This window comes from Helicoverpa zea, chromosome 7 (genome assembly GCF_022581195.2).
Source record: "Helicoverpa zea isolate HzStark_Cry1AcR chromosome 7, ilHelZeax1.1, whole genome shotgun sequence".
Taxonomy (NCBI): Eukaryota; Metazoa; Arthropoda; class Insecta; order Lepidoptera; family Noctuidae; genus Helicoverpa; species Helicoverpa zea.
The window spans coordinates 5384818-5402397 of NC_061458.1; the positions used below are offsets into that span (position 1 = coordinate 5384818).

The following is a 17580-nucleotide window of genomic DNA, read 5'->3' on the forward strand; positions in this document are numbered from 1 at the left end:
GCTTTAGTCATTTCCGTTCTCATCTCACGGGCGTTGTAAAGGGCTCCGAAAGCGGAATAAAATTTAAATAATGAACGCAAAATTATTTTGTAGAGCTGTGCTCGTTTCTATAGGAAATGTTGATAAATATCAGAAAATGACATTTAATTAAGTCGTTTTTATTATTTACTTTATACAAAGATATTTTGAGGTGACGTTCGCAACTTTTATCAGGTGACAGCTAATATTTGAGGGCCTGTCGTAATGGCAAGGTATTTCGTAATGCACGGAACGTCTATTTTTTGATAACCACAAGCAAACTTTGATTTTATACAAAAAAAAAGGGAATGTCATCTGTCCAACCTTAGTGATTTCCTACATTTATCTATTTTTATCTTTGTTTACTCGCAATGTATCATTCGAACTGTAAACTTTTCTATAGCGAGGGAGAGAGACCGCGGTTACGAATCTAAGATGTTTTTCATGTAATTTTGATTTATGCTCGGAAGCCGTTAGATCTTAAGGATCCGCGAATCTGACGGCCCTTTTTACTTCTCACAGAAACGTTCTTTATTAACTTATAGTTTTATGTTTAATTTTGTATGTTTTTGTATCTATAAATTATAAATGTAATCAGTGGTTTTGATCTCAAAATTTCATTTCATATTACATGTAACAATTTGAAAAAAAAAAAACTGCCAACATGTTTCAAAGTTTGAAAAGAAATGACATCAAAGCGAACCGCATGTGTGAAAAGAAAACAACTTATTAATAATTTAGTTCGCATTCGTGGTTGCACATGAAAGTCCTTTCTCAAGCAGCATTTAATTTATTTCTAAGAGTATTCAATGCAATTACTCTCTATATCGCATGGTGTATTTCATTCAATAAAACCGGCTTTATTGAGTTTCACTCTAATTAGTTTCCTGCGGCTCTTTTGAAGAACCTTCGTAGAACGTAAAGCGGATTTCTTATTATGAATATTGTTTACCATAGATGAATATGAGAGTAAAAAATACAGCTTCCATTAATTACTTTTAATGGCGATTAAAAAGTTTTCGTGGGTGTATTTATGATTATTATTATAAAGTATTTTAGGTTGGCACGCCGCGCCGTGCTCGGGCACGCAGCTACGTCTTCATAATTTATGTGGCGAATTACACGTTTATCATGACGCGTCGTAATTTCACCATCGCCCTCCGCACTTTTTTATAAATATCATACATAAAACGCGCTAAGGAAAATTTCGTGCTTTTAAATTTCGGGGCATTTGTAAGATGACTGTTTAGATAAATGTAGCCAACATTGTATTTATGAATGGCAACATAAATTACTGTTAAGAGTAAGGATTTAAATCAAATATCAATTGAAGAGCTAATGTTCTCTTGTTAAAGTAGTGTTGACGTCATACCGGACTAGTTGCAGTCGCTGTAAAGTGGGCAGTACGAGGCGAACTTTGCAGAATGTGTTAAGTTCGTGGATAGCGCATTAAGTGAACCCGCATTATCCGAAGTAGTTTGTTACTTAAGTGGTAAAAGGTTTGTGTTGTAAGCTCTGGGAACACCGGTCAGATGAATGCGATGCGCTATCGACTCGCGTATTTATACTCGTAGAGGGAGGCTGCGGGATACGGGCACAGACCAGACAGTCGCCGCGACGTCGCGAGCCCCCTGGGAACACTCACTATTCTTTACACTGCTAGCGTAAAGCTTTTAGGTGTTCACTTTAAAAGCCTTTGACTAACAGAATTTATCTCAAAAAGTTAAATGAGCAGTTTTTGGAAATTAATTGTCAAAGGAGTCTTTAAAATACGTGGAAATGTTCAATACAAAGTATTTTCTTTTAATTACAAAAAGCATTTTGGCAGCAATATTCTGTATACAATCGTATTTAATTTTGAGATATATTATTATGTATTTAAATATTGTTTGATATAAAGAGATTCTAAATATTTAAATTCGATATTAAAATAAAAATTAAATAAGTCGCTATCAATAATTTATTATTTGTAAAATAGCATGAAACGCGTTTATTTTTGATATTGTAGAATCTAAAAAGCAGTGTCAGTTCTGCGTATAATATTATAGGGTAGGTGGGTTAGACGGCGCGCGGGGGGGCGCCGGGGCGCGCAGGCGGCAGTCAGCGCCGCGCCGCGCCCGGGCCACCCGGCTCCGTACCGAGCTTACGTAACGATGCCCGCGCCGAGCTGATGGCCGCGATCGTGTGGTGGCTGGCGGCCACCTGCCTGCTGCGCGCCGCCACCGCCGGCAACCCCGACGCCAAGCGGCTCTACGATGACCTCCTCTCCAACTACAACAAGCTCGTGCGGCCCGTCGTCAACACCACCGACGTGCTGCGAGTCTGCATCAAACTCAAGCTCAGTCAACTCATTGACGTCGTAAGTGTTACATTCGTCTCCTGCCGCACGCCCGCTGCGTCCCCTGTGTAAACAGACGAACGCCTCTCGTATGCATAGCCACCAGACTGACCTACATCGAAGACAGACGAGGGTGCAGTGTGGACGCATACCTTGCTTGCACTTGCGCGCCGCATTTGGAATTTAAATAGATGTGAATTGCATCAACGCCTTAGACAGCGACCCAGTTTTTTTTACAAATATATAGCTGAGTTAGGATCGTATATAAGTGGTGATAATGGGTATATAATAGCAAGTGTCGTATTCACACCTCCCCGAGCTACCCTGGCTCGGCGCCCCTCTGTCTCCCTCCTTATGTATTTCGAATCAGATCCCATAAATCACCCGTATAAAAGGAATTGTATTTCTTTCGATACTTATTCAATCTTCGTGCGTGGCCATAATCCTCAGGAGTTTTTGTCGAGATAATTATATCTACAATTCGTTGGAGTTGTATGTGATGTGAGTCGTGTCATATTATTATGTAAGCTTTTGATGTTATGATGATAATTAACTGAAGACCATATTATCTTTGAGTACCTAATTAGCACGCACATATTGTTTAATGTAGTAGTGTTCGCACTTAATAATACAAATACACTTAATATCAATCAAGAAGCTAATCAATCATGTAAAGTGGTAGGTCGTTAAACCATGTACTACATGCTCGTATATTGTATCCGCTCTTATGTCACACTTTTCACTGTTACGAGGGATTCCAATTTTACGGATAATAACAATAGATGGGATTGACTATTGAATTATTACCCGGGTAATCGGAATGGATTCTTGTTTCCATTATTAACGCGGGCAGAATATTCACTGTTAATAATGCAACTGACATTAATGGTCACGTAGTTTAGCTTTAATTAATTAAAATATAATCTCTTGGATCAGAACCTAAACTGAGAGGGCACATTTTGACGCCTTATTTGGGTATTTATCATAAATTGCTAATTAAGACACCATCCACAGATATAACAATATAACATTCACTTAAACAAAAAAAGTGACGAACAAAACACAAACGCATAAAATCACATGATTCAACATATATGAAAGGCAATCAGTCAAACTACGCAGTTACACGAGAAAGTCTTTGAAAGCATCGGAAGCTTGTAACGGCGCCTATTCAGAGCGTTTCACCATCTGGCAGGACCGTAACCGCATATACGATATCAAGTATAACAGGGGCGAATTGACCGCTATTATTACGAATGCGTCGGCCAAGATTACAGAACTGAGTGCAGATGCCGACACAGCTGTGGTTTGAAACATTTGCACCAATCAGGAATTAGGGTGGAGTTGAAAACCGTGAACAGTAAAAACAAAAAGTCAAATCATTTTATTTAATTTAGGTCTTTACAATCACTTATGAACGTCAAAAATAAGTTTGATTCTAGTTGCCTATTCCAATAGTAGCTTCCTATGGAGAGGAACGGGCAAGAAACTTCATGGTAACGCTTTTGAAAAATTATAGGTATGTGTGACGGATTGAGGGAAATACTGAGGTTTTTAACTGAAATGAAAATTTTATATGTTTCAGAATTGTTGTCCTTTCATTAGCCTACTGCCAAATTAAAGTAACTTTATGAAGAGACGGCTATACGATATCAAGTATAACAGGGGCGAATTGACCGCTGTTATTACAAATGCGTCGGCCAAGATTACAACTGGACACAGCTGTGGCTTGCAACATTTGCACCACTCAGGAATTAGTGTAGAGTTGAAAACTCTGACGGATTGAGGTAGAACTGAGGCTTGTTATATTAAAATGAGCTTTACGCGGAAATGAAAATCATATTGAAAATATGTTTCAGAATTGTTGAGGTTTATTAGCTTATTGACAAATTAAAATCACTTCTTGAAGTCACTTGAGTTATTCAAAGATATTAATGATGGAAATCTATATTGCATAGGCTACGATAGCGATAAAATAAAGAATGTTTGAATAATTTATTTTAACGTATCATTTTTTTACTCAGACCCACAGCATATTTTCACACAAACAAACAAACAGTATAACAAACAAACAATCAAACAGTATATTTTCAAGCCTTTTCAGTTTACCAAAGTACATATTTACATCCTCTCATAAGTATTGTAAATGCGAAAATAGATAACTCTGCCTCGGTTTGTCGCATTTTTCACTCTTAATCTGATGAAACTATTTAAATTTTTGGTACATATACGAATAATCTAGCTTTAGAAAGGGAATATATGCTTCATATCGACGGGTAAAAGGCAAAAGGGGTCAAGCACCACAGATCAAATTGTTCAGGAGAGTAAAAATAGTTTTAAAAAATAATATCTCTTTATTGCTTTATTGAATCACATCACAATCTTCAGAAAAGTTTACTAAAATACAATGTTCTTTAATAATTTTACATCAAAATAAGCCTGAGATCAATAGTTTCAAAGATAGATTTCGCTTGACCCCAGGTTTTAACCATGTTTATCATTCGCGAGGGGTCAAGCACCAATATTTAATGTTGGAATATTTAGATTTTGGCCTAAGCTCCAGGCGCTGGCGCGCGCTTAGTGGATCAATTGCAACGTAATGAAAATAAAATTATTTAAGAAAGGGGCCAAGCGCCAATTATGTTTAGTTGACAATTTTTACTATTGGTGTAAGCGACGTTATAGTTATTAAACAAATAAAAGAAAAATGGATACAAACGACATATTTACTTCTAATATTGTTTTTAAAATTATGCCAAATGACAAGGCGATACAAAAACGTAATACACAAAATGGTCCTTCAACCAAGCAAGGTAAAGTTGGTGTCGCTTGAGCACTTTTGGCAAGTATCGATTTGGCACTTCAGTACAAATAATTCTTTGGTGCAAGTGACTTTTTTTCATACTAGGAAAACGATATTACGACCATTCGAAAGAGAAAAAATAGTGGAGTTGTGGTCAATAAAAAAGTTAAAATCGCAAAATGTGGCGCTTGACCCCTTTTGCCTTTTTACCGTCGATATATTCAGGTACGTGAAATAGTTCCCTCAGGACGCGGGTGAAACCGCGAGGAATATCTAGTACTGATATAAAACCACATTAACAGTCTGTCTCTTCAACCAAAATTCTCTCACAAAATTATTTACCTCTGAATTACAGTTTAACAATTCACTGTCATGTGCCAACTCATATTAGGATTCTCTGAATTGTGGTGTAAGTGGTCACGGGCCACGCGCTGGTGCACCCTCGGACACTAATAATATCTGGCTGCTGTCAATACAATTCTAGTTTATTCAGTATTTTGGTATTCACGACTGCAATCCAATTAGTCACGTTGGACACTAAGCGTTATTGCTACTGAGTATCAAGAAGCAAATTACGTTCATAAATATTTACATAGCAACTCGATCTATTTACTTGGAAAGGATGTTTATAACTAAAGCTACTTGTTAAATTGAATCTAATTTCCCTTTGACCTACAAACTATTTATTGCCACAAACTATAACAATTGAAATGATTTACCATCTTTCCGCGAAAACAAATTGAATAGTCACCCTGTATAAATCAGAACAATAAATATTAACGCTGATTTATTAAACTGTACCCAGGAAATAATAAATAAACAATATTTGTAACGGAATATGTAATAATATTTTGTTTATAAGCAAGCTGGCTTTGTTAAGGCAAGAAGTAGGTATTGTTTTCGTCACAAATAAACATATCGCGAGGGAGAGACAGACAGAACTCATAATATCCGCCACATGTCGAAATATACATGAACATTGTGCTTTAGGTTCGTACATAAGTCGTTGTTCGACAGCTGAGTTTTTATACAAATTCAATATCGAGAGAACGCAACAAGGCGATTGCTTTTTTCGCTCAGATTAAAAGTTTTTTTGTGGGAATTGAAATGGCGTGCTCATTCGCTTGTATCCACAAATTATTGATTTTTAAATCTATGGTCTAGCGACTGTGGCTTTAGCTACATTAGATTCACATCTATTTGTTAATCTAAACTGTTAATGAGGACAACATTTTAAGATACTCTACTAGTAAATATTTATATTCCACGCACATCAATAGTGCTCGAAACTACGATGCCTAACTACGTGGTCTACTATCATACATTGTTCCTGCAGGTAAAGTTTTGGGTTATACACCTTCAAGTATCTCAGCTACCTGAACCACTACGCAGGTGAAATTATAATTATGAGGCAAACAATAGAAGCAGATTTGCTAAAGCGGTTAAGCTAATAGTGTGGCTGGGACCGCAACGTTTTGTCATTACGGGCCAGGTCAGCGGGCATAAGCGACAGTATCGCAACGCCAATCCCTGAACAATGCCGCTGTCCCCGACAGCCGTCATCTAGCCCACACGTGACTCCAACACGCCGTCTACTCACGTCCGCGGATAATGGCCTTATTCATGAATTCTGCCATACGGATATTATTATACCTTTCTGTAACTTAACGGCCGTGGAACGAAGGCTGACCCTCGATGTAGCCAAACTGTTTCAAACTTCCGTACACAACAGAAATTACAACAAAAAACAACCTAATGAAAAATTTTCTTCCACAAGTATATGTATCACAGCCATTAGCTCGGCGTATACTCAATTATGTATTACAAACAAAACAAAGTGAAAAAGTGTCCCGCGAATTTTCTTCTGGGAAATCGGAACATGTTTGGTTTCATGTTGTTAATAAGTTCCTATCTATGGCAAACTTTTTTCGTTCAAGTGAAAATGAAAAAACAAAAGAATATCACAGTGCGCGGTCGTACCGAGGGGAGGATCCACATGGACTTTTATTTGTGCTCTTCACAAAAGCTTGTCGTTTAGACAGCCAAGAGCTATCGTTGTGGTAATGGAATTGCCAATTATGAAATTAAATATTTTTGAAGTATAAAATACAGCATAAAGCCAACATTTCTCGACCAGTACGTTTTGTTTTCATTGTTGTGCAACTTAAGCTTTTTATTTCAGTTATCTCAAACATGAAATTATTGTCATTAGTTATTTATTTAAAGAAATACAAAAATATAGTAACCCTACGTCATTTACCTTTTTAAACGGTTTTATTTAGCTCACCCTGTTTGTTTTTTTTTTTTTTTATTTATTTATTATTCTTGGGTCAAATTTAGTAATTCAAATTTAAGTACCTTCCTGTTGTCAGATTGATCTGAAATTTGGTACACACCTTCAATTCCGATGACAATACAATATAGTAATATCAATAACATTGTAAATCCAAGATGGCCGCCGGTACAAAATGGCGGATTACATATTTTTTCCACAACCCCCTCAATATGGGTATCAAATGAAAGGGCTACACAAGTAGAATACTGTCAGCAACCCCAGCGGGGCCCAGGCCTGCGGGATTGTTCGAAAGAGTTACCGTGGTCCTGGTACATAAAAGGCCTACGACGAAACACAACGGTTTTTAGTCAGTAAGAGACTGGCACTCCCTCACCGCTGCTGACCCATATATAGAATGAGGAATATTCGGTAGGCATTTTCATTAAATACTAAAAACTAGAAAATAAAAAATCGGAAAAAAAAAACTTTTAAGTTAAACGGTTTTACTTTATGTGCACTGAAAACTAGAAAATAAAAAAAACTGTTAAGTCCTTACCTATAAACCTACGTAGGTGGTCCCGGTCATATTAGACTAAAATAAAAACGTGGGGCCCTCTGAAATCCTACCTATGGCAAAGCATATCTTTATACTTTGGTAGATCATGAGCTCGGCGTGCGCTGGTGAAGCCGCTACGGCTGATTATTGATTGTCAAAATCTCCAGTTACGATTATAGTAAGTCGATGCAATCCACACCTATTATACCTCTAGAAGAAAGTACTACAGCAATAGTTAGGCAATGGGCCCCACGTTTTTATTTTAGTCTAATATGACCGGGACCACCTACGTAGGTTTATAGGTAAGGACTTAACAGTTTTTTTTATTTTCTAGTTTTCAGTGCACATAAAGTAAAACCGTTTAACTTAAAAGTTTTTTACCGATTTTTTTTGGTATTTATTTTTATGTTTGTTGATAGCATTAGAAAAATAATACACAGATATACTGATTCCGCAGATTTTCAGACACATAAAATTAAAATTAGCACTTCAACTGTTTTGCTTTTGCTAGCATAAAATCTATTTATGAGGCGTTGAATAGCGGATTATTAAGTAAATTAGATTGGAGGCTCTCAACACAATTAGTAGCACAATGTTCAGGTAGGCAACTATCCGGCTAATGTGAAACACACCACGGCTATAAAAACTTAGTTCGTTGTAAACGCTTTGTCTTGCTCCACTTATTTACTTTAGTTTTAAAACTTTCAACTCCGTGGTCGTTCTGACACTTTTCTAAACATATATTTAACTTGCGCATAAAATATGACCATCTTAGATCTGCTGTTATGACAGTAAGATATCGGTCTATAACGCTTATGCAAATCTCGCACCGTTTTAGTCCTTTCCGAATTTTTATCACGTACACATTTACACCATCTAGAATTAAATTAAAACTGTGTACATACATATAACATTTTTGCCGCGGTCATCACTCTAAATTCAGGTTTTCAAGAATTTATATTTCCACAAACGGTTTCACACACACTAATATTGTAAAACCACGTGAGCAATGTCATGTGTATAGCCAATTCTCGTGAACTGTAAGTCAGTTAAATAAAATTCAAAGTAAAGCCCTATTGCCAATAAAAAGCTTTGGAATGGGCGTTCCCATCCGGAACATATTCATGCTGGCCCCACGTTCTAAAGCTATGACAATCGTCAGTCTAGCGAGAGACAAACACAATCTGACAGCAAAATGTTAAAATACGTACGTACATACGTAAAAATATGAGCAAAGCATTTGTATGCAGCATTCGCGAAATGAAGACATTGTCTACATATGTAAATTAAATTGAATTTGTAATACTCTGTTCGTTTTTCAATGAAATATTTTCATTGTTTCCTCGGCATATCGCTGACATTACAGATAGCAGGGATGAAAACTTTTAGTACAAATAAGCCCCTTTGGGTATTTTATTTGGTAGGTACGTGTAAAGTCAAAGTTAATCAAAATAAAAGCCGACTACGCGCCTTTTTGGTTACCTACCTCAAATAGGTCACAAGGTCACAAAGGAACCTATTAACTTTGTCACAAGACCGTAATTTGTCTGAACGTAAGTATCTGAATGAATTTTCGCCCGTAAGTTGTGCTAGGAATTCTCTTACCTAAATATAGCATTCAGCATATAAATAGAAGGGAATTAAATGATCACGCTTTAGAAGCTCTATTTAAATCTTTACAAAGAGGAATCTATATATTCGTTATTGTTACCTACAAAGTTTAGAGGGTTGCGGAATCACTTCGATCGGCATTTTGTCGCTTGTGCTGGTGAGGGATTGTATTTGAACCTGAAAGGTTGAGAAACCGTGATGAATCTTCTTGATTACTTATCTTTAATGTTTAAGTTTCGTTGATAATGAAATATTGATTTAATCCGAGCTGTTATAAATAAAGATCAAATACTCTCTGCGCATAAACTGTAAGTCTCTCTAATCTCTTAAACTTTGTACCGCAAGGGTGAGCACGGCCGACACGCAAACACTATTATGCCTTCAGGGGTGAGCTTTAATTACTAATAAAGCAAAACAGTGTCAGTCAGTAATCTATACCACCTGACACGGCTAGGGCGAAAATATACAAAAGTGACCTATTTTCGCAAAGCGATAGGAAGAAAAAGCCGGAATAAATTGTCTGTTTTTTCTTTCATTAGTCTGAAAATGCCTTGCTAAAGAAAGGTTTTAAATGAAATATAAGTACTAGTAGAGGCATATTGCGAGCACCGTTCTTTAGCAAAGACTCCAAAACATTTTGATTAAACACACTTTTCTCTGTAGTCGGAAGCGTTTCAGCCGCGTACGCCGTGCAATGTTGGTTTTAGTTTTGTAATACCTACGTATTTGTTGGTTTAGTTTTTATTTTATTCACGTACACTGAAACAATAGCATTTTTCTATTTCGCTCTTTTTTCATTCGATCCGCCTATTTGTTGATAGGAAGCAAAATTCCTTTACTCACAATTAGGGAGAATGTTTTCGTGTATAAGAACATTTTGTTCCATTATCAAGACAATTTAGTGCGGTTGTACAAGACCGTGTGCGCTGTGTGTATCGTTAACAAAACCAAATTACCTCCACGACAACTTCCTGACTTTTACCTTCAGCCGGCTGTTCTCACTTTGTTTAATATTTTTCAGGTGGCGCGTTATCGAGCGTATTTATCGCATACTTATCGAGATGTGACAGCGAATTTTACGTAAAATGTTATCTTAGGAACAACTTGGAACAACATTTTAGTGAAGTTTATGTAGATTGATCAAAGTCTCCCCCGAAAAGTCAACTGAAACTGGGTTAAGTGGATAGGGACGTATATAATTGAAAATAGGGATGTTCAGAGTATCGCTTGTGCGCGGTTCCTCGCGACGTATATGTAATTTAAAACGGGGCTATTCCATGCATTGTACATTGCAAAACCACGGCTACTTTTAATTTCCGTCTTCAAGCGAGCGAGCAACTCTGTGTGGAATAAAACAACTAACACATATCATGTTTCCCTCATTCACAGGCCGGCGTGAAAATGCTAACATAGCGTAACCCTTACTTTTTATACGATTTTCATTTCCGTGTCGTTCGTGCACATGCACCCGTCGACAATTTTATTTTATTTTAAAACTTTATTATGAAGCACTGTCTAGTTTGGTTTTGTTCTTTTTATGTAGGTACATGTTGCACATAGGATACATTGTGACCATTCCTATTTAATATCTGCGGCAAAAATATAAAAACAAGTACAAATTGAAAAAGTAACTTTGAAAATACTCCGCTACATTGCGTAGCTAAAAGCATTTTGCCAGCGGCTTAATTGGAGGCGACGCAATTTATCTTCGAGCGGAATATTTTTCTTTACTCTGGTCAGTGTAAGTTGCGGGGAAAAGCAAACACGGCCAAAGTTATCCACACCTACGTCTCGGTTGTCGTATAAAAGAAATCTAATATCCTTTGGGAAAACACAGTCGGCGATAGCGCAGCCCGCTGGAAAATAAAATATTCACCGTCAGAGATTTCCTAAAGATAAAACCGTCTTAAAATGCTGTCCAAAATGATACATAAGTACCTATCTAATAAAATGATGTACTTTCGTACACTGGCTGGGGTGTATCTGAAGTGATAAAATAAAATTGTTTGAACGACGTCACAGACTGATGGCTACGAAAAATATGACAAACAAAGACAGAACAATATGTTTTATTACATAATGCGACGGATGGGACGCGTCTTCTACGAATATGTATTGTTGTATTGGACATGTTTTGTTACTCTTGTGATGTAACAGTAGTACATCAGTATTTTATATTCTTTTTCTGCAAAATAAATCTATTCATAGATATATTTAAGACGCAAAACTTCTCTAAGACCACCTATAGTTCAAAATACCGGTGGCCTAAAATTTGATTACGTTGATAAATATCTAGACCGCGCGAGCTTATTAAAGTTTTGGAGTTCAAGCAATTGGCGTTGGTGTAATATACTTACCTACTGTCAGTAAAGCTGAAGGTTATATGTTAATTTTCAAGTTAATACAAATATTGATCTTCACGGTTCATGAAAACAATTGAATTTTCTAATAACGCCGCTTTTGGCTGGCGAATGAAAGTCATTTGATTAAGTTCGGCTAGACTAGACGAATTGATTTTAATGCTAATATTACTTTATCACGGTTTCTTGCCATCTGTAAACTGAAGTGTTCATTTGCTTCTTTCTCTAGAACTTCGTGAGTGGTAGTAACTAATGTCTGTCTTAGGTAACTACCCTCTATTCCATTACTTTACTGATAAAATTTCGTGAGTTTGTTTCATGTAAAAGTTGCCGTGAAACAAAAGGCACCAAATGTTTATTGGCAAAGTTTTGCGATAAGCTGACAGCGGAGATAGGTGGGTAAGCAAAAATCTTCCTCAGAAATCCCTATTCTAAATGTTATGATGGATATAGTAAGGAACTTAAGTTTTTGTTGAGGGCCACGTAAACTCAACGTGACGTTTCTGCCATTTTTTCTTTTGTTCCATGACATTGAAGCGACATCGAATGATCATAAAGAGGTCACCACAACACCGACTTAGTAACTTATACCATCAATACTGTCATAATTTCTCGACAAAAGAGTTGAAAATTTTGCAATTTACATGTTGAGTACGTACAACTTTTCCGCGAAAACTAGACGATATTTTGTTGATATACATACATCTATTTCACATTTTGGCAGGGTACGATAGAACCGCGCTCTCTAGAATAAATTTTCTTCGACGTTTCCCCGAACAACAACCATTAATCATCTCACACTTTATATAGCAATGTTTAATGTTTCAAACCCGCATTATAGTTATGATAGATTGTTGTGATGCGGGCGGTTTCTTTCACTAGGTGCCCTCAACCAGACGACTTTCATACGCTTTGTTTATGTGATACAAATGTTAGAAAAGAGAACAATAGATTATGAAAGAACTCGTAGGTAAGGTTTATTTGAATTTAGTATTTTCTAAAAGATTCTAATGTAATTGTTTGCCTATATAAGCTTCGTATTTTTTCGCAATCCAATAATGAATGTATACTTAATTGTATGTTTGCTGGCACCCCACCGACTCAAGGAGTAAATTAAACCGCAGTCTTGAGTCAGTTCCGTAGTACGCGCCTTTAAGTGCTTTTGTTTGACTCGGTTTTGTTTATTACTCACACGAGCATGTCGTAACATTAATTATATATCGGTGAACTAAGTAAAGGTTTCGCGAAATACTCTTCAGCGACAAGTTTACGGAACTTTCAAACGAACGAGTAAAGGAGCGTACATGTGAATAAAACGTAATTTAAGTTGGAAAAAAGTCGCGGAGGAAAGAAAACTCCGTACATTTTGGCACCGTGTACCTTTAGCGTTCTACCTTACAGTTTGCCGAACAAAATGTAGGTTGCGCGGCACTTGGAAAATTTTCGCGATACTAAACATTGCTTCTGTTTGCTATGAATAATTCATTGTTGTTTAACATTATCGGAGTTTGGATTATCTATAAAGGACAAGGGATTGATTTGAAGGTGTATTTGAAAGCAATGGATCGTTATAAAGCTCAGACAAATATCCGTTTCACCAGATGGATGATCCTTTGGTTGGATTATCGACGGATAGGTACTTGATAACGAGTTCTTAAAAGATTAGGTTATTATGAATATTCAGCAATCATTAGGTTATGTAAGTAATATCCTCTATTTTAATAATCTTAATTGAAAACGTTTTTAATAGCACAAACATATGTATGTATATTTGATAAACAATGAGCCGCCTACTCAATATCCGATAAATAAATACCTTTGATATAGGTTTTTAATCCGACTGTGTATTTGATTGTAAAATGGCACGGCAATTTCAAATACATTTGCACAAATAGCATTAACACTGTAAATTACCGCAATTAAAATCAGTAACAAGGTCCTACAAATAATTAATTTTGTCATTGAAAGGCTTTTATCGTTATTTAGTAAGTCGCATTGTTTCATAGCATTTATGGAACACTATTTATTAGCTAATTGAATAAATTAAGAGTACGTTGGGGCCGTGATATAAACTAAAGTATTGATAAAATACTATTATGTTTTATGCACGTATAAACTTAACAAAACTCTTTTCATATCGCTGCAAAAATACTCCTATGATAAAAAGTAATGTGATTCCTTACACACCAGTCCCAAATTGTAAAAGTTTTAAATTGAAACCATTTGAGTTCAAACATTGCACGGAACCCTTCTAAAAATGTCATAATAAAGCCATTTTCGGCCTATAAAGTAATAACAGCGTTTTATTCATGCTGTTACGCCAATAACCCCCACGTAAAGGCAATATTGACATTTTATACAGAAATGTCCTATAAATACCAGTAGGTAAATCCAGTTAGACATCCTCGTAATACGAGGCGGAATAGATTATGTTCAAGCTAGGATTCGCCTCCTATTCTATGAATTGTTTCCAAAAATAAAAGAATCATATTTGGGAATAATCTACTTATTCATTTATATGACTTACGGAATGGGGAATTAAAGTCTAATCGCTTTTACTGTTATATTTTTTCTGTATTCCTATTTGTTTCGCGTAATGTCAATAGCAAGACATATCATTTTCCTTCATTCGTTTCATTAGGTACAAGTGTAAATTGGTTCGCTGGCGAGGTGATAATAGCATTATTCTCCAGCCTGATCGCCGTTATGTTTGACCATTACTGCGATAATAGTTCCCACGAAATAGACCCCGGTCTCGGTGTTCCTATAATCCCAGGATATAGCTATCAGGAAACACAGACTCCGGCAAGAAGTTCTAATCCTTGGCGGCACGCATAATTAATGTGTCAGCGGAATGCTTAGTGCGTATAAGAGGAATATCAACCGTATATCGTACCCCCGAAGTCATATGTTCGCTTGTCTGATGATAGAGCGGGCTTGGGGGAATTAAGCTGTGTAATTCCAACGCACACTTGCGGAAATGTATCCGATAAAATACCGATGGGCTCGCAACTTGATATTACGTTTTTTGAACGCAGGCTCGTTGCAAATAAATCCGATATACGCAAATCCATGGGGTTTTCGTTCCATTTTATTTTGGGCAAACAATTTAGGCCGTAATCCCATAGTTTTCTCAAGAAAATATTTGAGTTGTAATAGCAATTTGATGATAAACGCTTTCAAGTAAACTAGATTAATTTGAGGTCGCTCACAAACAAGCGAAAAAATATTTTCGCAACGGAACGAGGATGAGATCAAAGTCGTTATTTCCTATGAAATTATTGACTTTTTCATCTATGTGGGTAAAACGGGTTTTGGGAAGATGGTTGATGTTTTGTTTTTTGTTGTGACAGAATCTGAAGAACCAGATAATGACGACGAACTTGTGGGTGGAGCAGTCGTGGTATGACTACAAGCTGCGCTGGGAGCCGCGCGAGTACGGTGGCGTGCACATGCTCCACGTGCCCTCAGACCACATCTGGAGGCCCGACATCGTGCTCTATAACAAGTGAGACCTCAACATGTCTACTAGCTTCACATTAATACTAACTGTTAATTGTTGTTCCATAAACAAAGGTGGGGCAACGAGTCGTGGCTTTTTTACATGGTTTTGTGGGTGTTACTTACCTACATGAAGTATGTTTAAAATACTTAGCATTTTATTTATTTGTCAAAAACATGGCTTATTTTGATGATATGCGTAGCAACCAATGCTGAATTCTCAATACTGAGGAATTTAACAAAACACTCAGGCACACACTGATGTTCAAACAAAAGACAGTTTCTGTAACAAACGACAAAAAAAGAAAAATACAGGTACATTTTCGTAACCGAGCCCGCATGCTCGTCTAATTCCTCCGATAGCATTAAGAGTTTACGAAAAACTCCAAGATCTGCTCCAAGTTAATATCAAAGTAAATTTTTCGGGCGATTTGTTACCAATACCTTTCCCACTTCCTTTATATTTTCCAAGGGAAGTTGTGAGATCGATACGAACTACAAACAAGTCGGAGTTCACTAAGTTAAACTGTTCTAACTTGCTGGTGGAGAACCTAATTACGGAAGAGACGGCATCATTTACCGTGATTCTGTCGCTGGCTATATTGCCTCTAATGAAAACGAAAATGTGCTCACTACGAGGTAACACATGTAATTAACTTTGGATCGACTTCGGAGAGAAACGGCCAAATTGGGCAATCATAATATGAACGTATCGGGATTAATTTTGCAAACACCCCAAAATGATATAATCTTGTTACCTTTTTCGGATAAAGTTATTTATAAATATGTAGAGATATTTCACGGTATTTTCGCGTGTCCTCTATTTTTCTAGTGTGTATGAGATATGCCTGCTTCCAAAGTGTTGTAGAAGTGTTTTACAAAAGAAGCGAAGAGCTACTCGGCTGAGCCCTGAGCCGAGTGCGACACGATTCGTTGCTTCACCAGATTTATAAAATGTGCCAAGTTAATACAGATGACATTCCATTTACACTTATTTTGTGCTAGTGCCCATATGTTTTACACCAACACCATCGAACCACCCTACACTCACATCCTCACAAATACCCATAGTTACCAATTACGTAAGATCATTGACAAAGATGTCATATGATTTACACAATTGTATTGTTTTTATAAATTACGACAAATGTGAACAAAATTCGTTCTTCTTAGTTACCACACAAGAATCACACCCAAAAGTAGCTAAAATTCGAGTAAGTTATCTGTAAATACGAAATTGGGTTTATTGTAGCGTAAATCGCAATCCCGTATCGTCGTGGAGACAAAGCGAAGCCTGTAAACGAATCGTATTTTACCTACAGTACAGTCTTAGCGATAAAGGCTCACAAAAGCATAGCATTGTCCCGCAAAAACCAATACGCCGTGAATTGTACGCCGTACCCGTCCTAATTGACGAGGGCCCAGAGATTACTACGTAGTACCCTCTTCCCCTTCCCAGCCGGTCGCGTTTATTTATCGCTAATACCGAAAATTGAACCCCTCGTAAAAATTAAATTTCCTCCAGCTTGAATTTATAATTTCATCCCATGATTTATATTCATACATATATTAGATCCTTATTTAATTTCTTAACACACCTGTACAGGTATTAAATTCTTCTTACTCTTAATTTTTTTAGTAGGAATAGAATTAAAATCAGTCAGATTTTTTTATGTAGAGCAATCCTGATAATACAGAAACCATTTTTTGATGATTGGCCTTGATATGATTGGCCTTCTTATTTGATAATACTTAATAAAAAAATAATTCAATAATATTGTAGTTCGTTGGTATTTTCTTTTACGCTTTTGTTGACTGTTTGTTGGAATAAAATTCCACGAAAACATTTTTGCAATTAAGGTTCATCCCGTGAGAGTATGTGAACTCCAGAAACATTGCGGGGTTTCAGGAAAATCAAGCGAGCAAATACGCCTCCTTTCTGTCCCAGCGGTCTCCTTGCATCTTTCACCTTTCACAGTCGAGCACAACGATTTTTCTTTTAAGAATTAAATTTCTATTCAATACGAAAAAATAATTGAATGTTCAGTGTAACAGCTTTGAAAGTATTAATGAAATTAGTAAGAGAGACTTTTAAACCAATTATTTAAATAATATTAT

General features: G+C 36.6%; 1 protein-coding gene across 2 annotated transcripts in view; it reads left to right on the plus strand.

Annotated features, from left to right (window-relative positions):
* Positions 1-2151: 2151 nt before the first annotated feature.
* The window catches only part of LOC124631772 (acetylcholine receptor subunit alpha-like), a 33796-nt gene continuing 18367 nt past the window's right edge, over positions 2152-17580 (plus strand). For both annotated transcript variants that reach the window (XM_047166366.1, XM_047166367.1), the window contains exons 1-2: positions 2152-2377; positions 15315-15469. In XM_047166366.1, coding sequence (XP_047022322.1) covers positions 2189-2377; positions 15315-15469 — 344 coding nt within the window. In that variant the 5' untranslated portion in view covers positions 2152-2188. The remainder of the gene's footprint in view (positions 2378-15314; positions 15470-17580) is intronic.